This window comes from Bubalus kerabau, chromosome 22 (genome assembly GCF_029407905.1).
Source record: "Bubalus kerabau isolate K-KA32 ecotype Philippines breed swamp buffalo chromosome 22, PCC_UOA_SB_1v2, whole genome shotgun sequence".
NCBI classification, from domain to species: Eukaryota; Metazoa; Chordata; class Mammalia; order Artiodactyla; family Bovidae; genus Bubalus; species Bubalus kerabau.
In genome coordinates, this window is record NC_073645.1 from 26,607,505 (window position 1) to 26,617,757 (window position 10,253).

General features: G+C 54.1%; 1 protein-coding gene across 1 annotated transcript; it reads right to left on the bottom strand.

Annotated features, from left to right (window-relative positions):
- Positions 1–1,872: 1,872 nt before the first annotated feature.
- CALHM3 (calcium homeostasis modulator 3) lies at positions 1,873–7,633 on the bottom strand. The gene is made up of 3 exons (XM_055560930.1): positions 7,347–7,633; positions 4,830–5,085; positions 1,873–2,364 (listed from the first exon to the last, which is right to left on the bottom strand). Exons 1-3 carry the CDS (start codon positions 7,631–7,633, stop codon positions 1,873–1,875), a joined length of 1,035 nt encoding a protein of 344 aa, XP_055416905.1.
- Between the last annotated feature and the right edge of the window lie 2,620 nt (positions 7,634–10,253).

Sequence of the window (10,253 nt, forward strand, 5' to 3'; positions counted from 1 at the left end):
GGCTTCTTTAAAGCCCAGGGTGGGGTCTCTGAGCCTCCTTTCCCTGGGCTGGGCACTCGGCCCTGCTGAATGGATCATGTCCAAGGTCTGCCTCCTCCCTCCCCCACCAATCCCTGCTAACACTTTGCCTAAATCTTGGCCTGCCCAGTACCATTTTAGACATTTGCTTGGCCTGACCACAGCAAGGTAGCAGGGGAAAGACTGGGCTGTATGGATAGTCTGGTCCTCCTAGGCCCTTTGGCAACCACCCAGGAGAGCAGAGATTGCCTAATATGGAGGGAGCTGGGCTCCAGGACCCTTGTACTGCCCCCATGCCCTCACTACCAGTAAAGCATAGAGTGAACCTACTGCATGTCTGTGGTCACCAAGCACTGTTGTGCTGACAGAGGCAATAACAGGATGTGTGTGGGGAGTGGGGGTGAGTGAGTCATCAGGGAAGGGCCGAGACCCAGAGGAGATCACAGAATAGATCTTCCTCAACCCTTGCTGTTTGGGCTGCCAGAGACTCAGAGGCAGTTCTTCCAGGAAGATTTAACCCTGGTATTTCGAGGGTCTTCATCCCTGAGTCAGACCCCACACCCACACTTGGTCCAGAGGTTTTTAAACACTGGATTTTGCAGAATCACCTGGAGTGTTTGTTCAATGGAGATGTCTAGGGCTGCCTGGACACCTGATTTGCACCCTGACTTGTAGCTCTGGTCCATTCCTCGTATCCCTAGGGAAATTCTTACCATGGTGTCAGCTTCTTGCTGAGGGCAATGGGTAGATGCCCCTGGGATGCCTGGCAAAGGAGGCAGCCTTAGAAAGCAAGGTCAAGCTCAGGGGTCAGGCTGCAGGTGGTGAGCAGGGTGGTGAGTGGAGAGGTGACGGAGGAAGTGCTTGCTGGCTGGAGGTGAGCAGAAGGCTGGGCTGACAAACGAGCTGCACCTGAAGGCTGCTTGGCCTTGGTTGGTTAGAACAGAACTGGTGGAACTGGAGAAGATGGGAGCTGGAAGGGTCAGCTCCCCCTTGACATTCAGAAACAGAAAAATCCCCCTGAAAAGATATAAAGCTATTCATCTGCAGTAGTCAGCAAGAGACACTAATTTGTACTTTTGAGAAGAATTCTCAAGCAGAGTTTGCTGAGTTCACTCAGAGAATCTTGTTGGAGGCTGCAGGAAACCCAGCCACAGCCCTGAAAACACACACACACAGTCTAGAACATGCATGCGTGCATACACACACACACACACACACAGAGGACTAACGTAGTGGCTCAGAGCAGACTCTAGAGCTGATGTCCTGAGATCAAATTCCAGCTCTTATATGGGTGACCTCAGCCACCTTAACCTTTAATGCCTCACTTTTCTTCTCTAAAAAAAATGGGGCTAGTCATCATCCTACTTCATCAGATTATAATTAAGATTAAATGAGTTATATATAGAAAGAAGTTAGAGCAGTGCCTGGTACAGTAAGCATCATACAAGCAGGTGCTGTTGCCATTATTATTACTTTAGATTTAGAATATGGACATCTAGGACCCAGCACCCAGAACAGATCTATTTAGACTCTTACTCTACTTGGAGTTTGGTCCACTGACCAGAAGCATCAGGAGCTCGTTAGCAATGCAGTCTTGGCCCTGGTCCTAGATGGACTGAATCAGAATCTGCATTTGACAAGAGTCCAGGTGAAAAGGTGAGCACAACGAAGTTTGTGAAGCACAGCTTTAGAGCACACAAGAGGCCACGCCCAGAAACTCGGCCAGGCACTGGGCTGTTTTGGGGAGGGAGGCTGACAAGGGTTAAGCTGCCCTGCCATGGGGTCCCCACTGCATGGAAAGCCCCCACATCCTTGTCAGTGTGGGCATTTTACGTGAGGATGAGGTCTGGGTCCTTACACATCAGTGTGTGGGGACTCCCTGGTGCCCGGGACCACTGTGGGGGCGCGATGGGTGAGGCCACACCCCCAGAGCCCAGAGGATGCTGTGAGGTCAAGTGGTGGTTTGCTGGAGTACCAGGCGCTCAGGAGGCTGTCCACCTGCTCCTGACTGGAGACTGCGCGCAGGTGGGCCTTCCCGCTTCCACTGTCCAGGCCGTCTGGGGGTTCGGGCCTCTCAGGGGTCTCCGGACCCCTACCCGCAGAATCCCGGCGCAGCCCCCGTGCCCGCATCTCGCTCTGCATGCTGGTGAAGAAGTGTAGCACGCAGCGGTGCGCAAAGTCCCGCGCGTGCTCACAGCACGTCTCGTCGAAGAGCTTCTGCTCCAGGTCCACGTAGTTGCTCCAGTATCTGCGCTGCAGGAAGACTGTCTGGTCGAAGCAGGGCCTCAAGCAGCGGGCCAGGAAGGCCAGGACGATCAGCAGCAGGGTGAGACTCCAGCCAATGGCCTAGAGGGTGGGGAGCGCTAATGTAAGCGTTCAGACACACAGATATTGTACAGTGTGGCAAGGGTGTCCCCATTTACGTATCCCTTCCATCCATTTTCAGATCTACCCGCCTTCCAATTCAGTCATCCATTTTACCAACTACCTCCATCCATCCTCTGTCCCATTCATTCATTCCTCCCTCCATCCATTTTCTATCCAACTATCTCTCACCCATCTCGTCATCCATCCTTTTATCTGACTATATATCTATTGTCTTCCTATCAAGCCACGCTCTCAACCATGCTCCTATCTGTCCATATCCCCCTATCCAACCATCTATCCTCCCATCCATTCATGTTCCCATACTCTCATCTTTGTTTCCATTTATCTCTATCTAATCATCTATCCACTTGTTATTTATCCCCCCTGCCTTCCTCCTGAACAAACACACCTACTCCTTTAGTTTCCTCCCATGTATTTATTTATCGTCCCACAGTTTCCACCCTTGGAAGCATAAAGCTGCTTTCCTTTGTCCTGACATTTCTATACAAAGGTATTGTTCACAGCTGAAGATGCTATATAAGCCGCAGTTCTAAGCCACCGCTTAGAGTGACTCTGTTTTAGGTTCCCCCTGCCTGATGAGCACTGCACACAATAATAAACTGTTTATTTTCCTCCTGTTAATTGTTCTTTTTGTTAGAGTCTCAGCTGAAAACCTAAGGTGGGTGGAGGTAAAGTTTCGCCTTCTTGCACTCCCATCCATTCATCTGTGCATCCACCCATCATCCTTTCATCTTTTTATCTGGTTCTTCATCCATGCTTATATATGTGCATCCATCCCATCTATGCATCCATCCATCCTGTATTTTTGGGGAGACACCGAGGACTCAGTCTTTGCTCTCACAGGCTGACACTTTAGTGGGAGTGACAGTGACATAGGTGGTGACTGGCTAAGTGCCATGTTGAGGGATGTATCTTGGGTCATGGAAATTCTGAGAGGGGACACCTGACCTGAATTTGAGGCCTCAGAGAACAGTGAAGTTGAGGCTGAGACCTAAAGGCTGATGATAGTTTACAAGATGTGAACAGGAAACAGTGTTCCAGGCCAAGAGTAAAGAGAAGCTGAAGTAATTCTGAGGCTGGAGCCCCAGTCTGGCTGCTCCTGGCCCTCCCTCCCCTCTGCCCAGCCAGAGGTATTGAGACATCGCCTAGGACTGGAGCAACTTTATAGACCTGGAACAGAGAAATCATCCTCTAAACCACAAGACTTATTTGAATCCTTATCATTTGTAGATGTGATTGACAAAGCTCTCTGCCTGGCCTCTCACGAGGCCCTCCCTTCCCCCCACTCTAAGTTTAAAATGCTTGGGTGAGTATTTTACTCGGAGGAGCATTTAATATGACTGATCGTTTACAGCTGAGTCAGGACTCAACCCCTGGTCTGAGGATTCTACACTCTTTCCAGGGATAGTGAACTAGTCTACAGTGTTTACATCCACAGGGACATCAAGGTGAGTAGACCGAACCTCCATTTATTTTGCAGGAGAACCCGAGGCCCAGAGGGGAAGGGGCTCATGGCTGCGGTCACAGTCTGAAGCAGAATCAAGTGTGTCCCAAGCATGGTCTTCTCTTTGCCACTCCACGGGCCTGCATTCGCCATGAGCCTGTCCCGACACCTCAGAGAGCTAGGGTGTATCTCCAGTGATGCTCTGCACGTGGTGGGACCGTGTAAACACTTTTGGGGAGACACAGCCCAAGCAGGGCTCTGGCAGTGGTGAGGGTGGGATCTGGAGCTTGGGCTGGGGTTTGTCCCTAGGATAACGGATTCTGTGCTCTGTGGGGAGCCAAGCGTCTGGAGAGGACCTGCATAGCAGGGGAGGGTTTGGAGGAATGGCATTTTAGATTCCTGCCCAGCCTCTTACAAACTGTGTGCCTTTGGCCTTGTGAACTAAACTCTCAGAGCCTCAGTTTCCTCATCTGCAAAGTGGGACAATCGTGATTGCATCTATCTCATAGGGCAGTTTTGAGAATTAAATGAAGTAATGCATGTGACATGCTTAACACAGTGCCTGACACATAAGTGCCTCATAAGTGGTAATTAGTGTTATTTCTGAGGAGTGGGCAGAATGCGTGTGTCGGGTGGGGGCAGGGTAGTGCAGTATATCTGCAGCATTTTCCTGCCATCCAACCTGGAGATGAGCCTAGCTGACTCCAGAAGGGTATGGACACCTGGTCTCCACCCTCAGGTGAGTCAGTGTTGATGGCAAAGTGCCCACTTCCTAAGGCCTGACGCTGTCCTGCGTGCGGGTCATGTTTCGGACTACCACCCCGCCCCTCCCGGGACCACATGCTCCGCGGTTGTGTCTCTAGCATTGGGAGGGGGGCCTCAGGAAACCATGTATACCTCCTCACCCCGTGCCCCTCGGAACCAGTGCAGGGCATTTCCCAGGGCAGGGAGAAGAAACCCCCCCAACCCCCCGAATTACCTGTGACAGGCACCGCAGGTAGCGAGACACCGCCTTCCGAGCAGGGCTGTTCCTGACCAGCTCATCCTCCTTGCAGGGCACCTTGGCCAGAAAGAGCTGCACCTGACTGGGGGTCATGTTGGCAAAGTCTAGAAACTTCTCAGGGTCCACGGAGCTGCTGAAGGCACACACGAAGCACTTCCCATCGAGGAGGGCCAGCAGGATCCAGATGAGGGGGGCGGCCAGCGCTCTCTGCAGTACAGAGGAGCACATGTACCTGGGAACAGAGGAAAGGAGTGGGAACACAGGGCAGCTGGAATTCAGCTGCAGCAGGAAGGCTACAGGGGGGATGTGAGGATGAACTTCCCAGGATGGTGCGTGGTTACCCCAAAGGGAGGATTGCAGCTCCCACTGCAGAGGCCTGAGCAGCAGAGGGTAGAGGAGAAGCAAAGCTGGGGTCCTGGGAGCCCTGGGACTGGAACACTGGGGAGCTGGTATTCTTCCTGCCTGAGCCTTTGTAGCAGACTCTGTTAGTGCTCTGCTCAGGCCAGAAGCATCTAGAGCTTTGGTGGGTAGTTTCTATTCACGTGGAGAGCCTGAAGACCTCTGACCTCAACCCCCTGCATGGCTCTGAGGCTTCAGAGGAGTCCCTGCTCCCAGTGCGGGGTGGCCTGGAGGGTTCATGTTCCCAAATCGACCTCAATCCCAGAGGGCAGGGCCTGGTAGTTTAATGCCCCAGCATCCGGGACCCTCAGTGGGATGACTCTGAGGTGGGTTCTACCCACTCCCTTAGGCCCCTAGAAGGACTGAGCCCCAGTTGCCTCCTTATTATCACTTCTTTCCAGAGCCTGCTTTTGGGGGGACCCTAAACTAAGAGGGTCCTGTGGAATAACCTGCCCAGAGACGGCACTTGCACACCTCCCTGCAGTGTCCAGGGAGCCTCTGATTGTCCCCAGGTGCCTCTTTTGACCTACTATGTCTGGTGGCCTGAATTGGGTGTTGGTCACAGGACAGGAGCTCAGTGGAGCTGAAACCACAAGACCCCAGAGGAAAAGCCTCCCTGCGTGGCTGAATCACAGGGAGCCAGGAGCCCCTGGCAACATTAAAGAGAGGCTGCTTGTGCACAGAATGCAGGTGTTTTTAACTTGCGCTCAGGCGCTCAGTTGTGTCTGACTCTTTGTGACCCCAGGACTGTAGCCCACCAGTCTCCTCTGTCCATGGGATTCTCCAGGCAAGAATCCTGGAGTGGGTTGCCATGCCCTCCTCCAGGGGATCTTCCCCACCCAGGAATCGAGCCTGGGTCTCTTATGTCTCCTGCATTGGCAGGCAGGTTGTATACGAAACATAGGATGGTGTGCGCCGGCTATGTGTGTGAGTGTGTGTGTGTGTACATGGCCTACCTGGTGGTGAATTATAAATATGTTGTAGGCAGGGGTGGCTCCAGCATTTTCTATGGGGGCAAGGTGGAAACAAAGACTTGCTACGAAGTTACATAATATGCCCTTGAGAACACCCCGGTTGTCTACATCAATAGGGGAGAGGAGAAGATCACGAGTGAACTAAAACCCACCAAGTCCCTCCTACCACTGCCCGTGGATCTAGAGCACTTAGGTATTTTGTCTAAAACACTCAGGGCAGCGGTTCTGGGTTTGATTTGAATCTGAGCTTCTTCCTTGCTGTGGGAGCTCAGCCAAGCGACTTAACCTCTCTGTGCCTCAGGTTCCCCCATCCTTAAAAATGGATCCAAGACAGGAAGAGACCCAGGGCCGAGGTAAGAATTCAGAGGCTGTGCACACACAGTACTTGGCACAGAGCTTGGCTCACTGTTGGCCAGGGAGTATTATGAATTGCTAAAGTCTGTCAGCTTTTCTTTTCTCTCTCTCTTTTTTTTGGCTGTGTCACATGACTTGCAGGATCTGAGTTCCCTGAGCAGGGATTGAACACAGGCCACAACAGTGAAAGAGTGAAAGTGCCAAGCCCTAACCACAGGACGGCCAGGGAATTCCCCATCAGTTTTTCTTGATACAAGGCACCGACCAGGGTCTGAGGACACAGTGATAGCAGATGAGGTCTTTGCCCTCGGGGAGCTTGCAGGAGACGGGATGCAGCCTTCAAGCCAACCATGCCTCTCATATGTGCAATACGGTATGCACATCATGGGATGGTCCTTCATGCATGTGGGGAGTTATAATCCATGGCCAGCAGGACAGACGTGACCTGGATAATTCTTAGGAGTCCTGTGTCATTCACGTGTCTTTATCATTGGGCGTGGAAAGGTGACAGACAACGGGATCAGAAATATCTGTTTCCAGAGTGGAGACTGGCAAATCTGTCTCTGTGAACTGATGGTGCCTTGGTATCATTTTCTGGGGGAGAGCAGGGGGCACATCTGAAAGTAGGGTGCCTTTGGGGGTTCCTGGGGGAGCCCTGACCATACCCATGGGGTCACTGGGGTTTGAGGAGCCCCTGGCAGTGCTTATGCAGTTGGGGGAGCCCCTGACAATGCCCACGGGGAGCTGGAGGGGGGTGGGACCGCACCTGACGATGCCCGGGTCCTTCCTCCGGTGCCCGGCGGGCCGGCGCCACTCCTCCACCATCACCACGGACTGCCGGTTGGCCAGGAGGCCGCAGAGGAATAGGGCGATCGGGGGTGTGAACAGCAGGCCCAGTCCGTAGAGGGCATTGTAGCGTGCCAGGCAGGGGCAGTTGAAGTCGAACGAGGAGTACAGCTTGACGGTGACCATGGCCAGCAGCAGGCAGATGCCGTTCATCACCGACTCGGAGCTGGACTGGAAGTGCTGGAAGAGTGTGCGGAATTTATCCATGGCCGCGGCCTGGGTAGGGGGCAGGGAGGCTTCAGCTGCTTTTCTGGTCAATGCCACACTGGGGGCAAGCCAGGGGCTGCAAGAGGTTCTTCCTTCTCTTCCAAGGGCCTGAGGGGACCAGGAGGAGACGGCGTCTGGCCAAGGGTGTGAGGCAGAGGCAGGCTCTCTCTACAGGCTCCCCTGCCCGGCCCAACTGTCCCCCACTGCTCCCCTCCTCTCTGGGAGATGAGTCACTGCTCTGTAACCAGCCAGCCCATAGCACATCTAGGCAAATGGGCCCCACCCTGTTCCCCCATCCCTCCCCAGCCGATTCCTTCCTTTCTTCAGGGTTTGGATACTGATGCTGGACAGCTGGTGGGGCTGCCCGTGGGGGACAGGCAAATTCTGGGTGTGGTTAATGCCATGGCACTGATGGAGCCAGTTACATTTTCCGGTTCTTGGTTAAGAACATGACTTAGCTCCGCTGAGCCCAGGGAGCTTTCACATCGGTTTTTGTGCTGGGAGGAGCCAGGAGGGGCGCCTTACTCTGCCTGAAGCCATCCTGCAAGAGAAGTCTCTTGAAGAGCATTGAAACTGTTTCAGTGTTTGCCCGGGTTGGGGAAGGGGAGGCCTTCTAGATGGAGGGTACTGCCTGGTCAAGGGCACGGAGGTGAGAAGCAGCCAGGTGTGGGTTGGCAGTTTGGGGTTGCTTGACTGTAGTGTCAGATGGGGGGTGTTGGGAGACGGAGTGAGGGCTCAGTGAGTGCCTGTGACCCTTTCCTCCACTTTATTCTGCTGCCCTTCAGGTCTGGCCACTGGCCAGCCCAGGTCTCCTAAAGCACAGGTCCCACTACATCACTCCTCTGCTCAAGTGTGGCCGGGCCCCCTCACCCTCCTTATTGTGACATTCAAGGCTCTCCTGACAGTACCCAGATGTGTCTTCTCACCTCCACACGTTTGCAGATGCCTCTTCCCCTGGAGAACCCATGTCCCTTCCTCCCACCTGCTCTGCAAGATGCAACTCGGATGAGGCCTTTCAAGCAAGCTGCCCTGGTGACCTCAGCTCTTGGAAGCCTCTCCTCCCATTTGGCCTTGGAAAGGGCACTCCTGCCTGCTGCTCCTGCCTCCCAGGTGTGGGGTGGGTCTCCCAGCTAGGATGGGACCTGCACTCACACCTGCTCGTTCCTGCAGGCTCCAGCAGGGTGCCAAGCACACCGCAAGGGCGGCAGAGGTTTGTTCTCTGTGATGTTGACACTCATTCCCCCTGTTTCTGTCTCTAGCTTTGTCCTCTCCGCCCAAGCCTTGACCTGCACCTGCCCCTCTGTCTGCTCCTAGGAAGTAGATGGAACGAAGGTGCTGCTCTGAGCTCTCTCTGTCTCTCTCCCTCTCATTCTGCTTGTCTCTCCATCTCTGACTCTGCCTTTCTCTGTGTTGTGACTCTCTGTGTCCCTCGGCGTGTGTGTGAGTCTTTCCGAGTGTCTTTCTGTCTCTGTCCCCGTCTCTGTCCTGCAGTCTCTTCCTATCTTTCCCTCCTCGTCACCTGCAGCCCACCCCACAACACCCCATCTTCCTGGCCCCCAGTCCTGACCCACGCCCACTGACTTGGGGAGGAGAGTGGAGGCAGCCACAGGAACTGCTCCTGGTCACAGATCCATGGACGTGGCCCAAGCCTGGGCTGGGAGTGGGTGAAGCCCAGGCTCTTCCTCAATCTTCTCCTCTCTATCGCCTTCCCTGGCAGCTCAGCGCTGCCCCTGAGCCAAGGAAAACCTCAGGGGCTGGAGTGCCCTTGACTCCACTGATGCCTGCTCCATCCAGCCTGGACCAGTGATGTCGTCGGCACTTTGCTCACACAGTCACGAGCGCCACTCCCATGAGCCCTCTGGAGCACGGGAGGCAAGTATCTTTCTGAGTCCTTCTGGGCCCAGGGGCGCAGCAACACCCTCCAGTCTCCACAGAGCCCGTCTGCACTGTGGCAGCTGCCCTGATCGCCCTTCTTCCTGTAATTTCAAACAACTTTTAGAAAATGGAAATATCTCCATCTTTTTTTTCTGATTAAACACACCATTATGAAAAAGTTAAAAATAGAGAATATGAAAGTGTCCTCAAGACTGCCCTCCCCACCTCCGCCGCCACCCCGGGGCCCCGGAGTCTCCCTGTCAGGGTATCAGTGTGTGTTGCCCCACACTGGCATGCCATGCCGTTGGCCTACCCGGCCTTCCTCTGGAGACTTCGGGGACCACTGAGTGAAGCTCTGGGCATGCTACTCACCCGCCCAGGAGCCCCAGGGCTGCTGGGAGAGGGGACTTCCATCTGAGGCCGGTCTCTCCCTTCTCTCAACCCTCATGATACAGGAGGACTTACTGTGTCTCCATTTCAGTTCCTCTTGAAAATGAGAGCCCCGCAGTTTGAGGGACCCCTGCTGCTGCTGCTCCTGCTAAGTTGCTTCAGTCGTGTCTGACTCTGTGCGACCCCATAGGCGGCAGCCCACCAGGCTCCCCATCCCTGGGATTCTCCAGGCAAGAACGCTGGAGTGGGGTGCCATTTCTGGGACCTGCCAAATGAATGCTGTGTAGATCATTTAGCCTGTAGTTTAAGTCAGACTGTCTGCAATATGTCCTGCAAACTTGCTAAGTTATCTGTG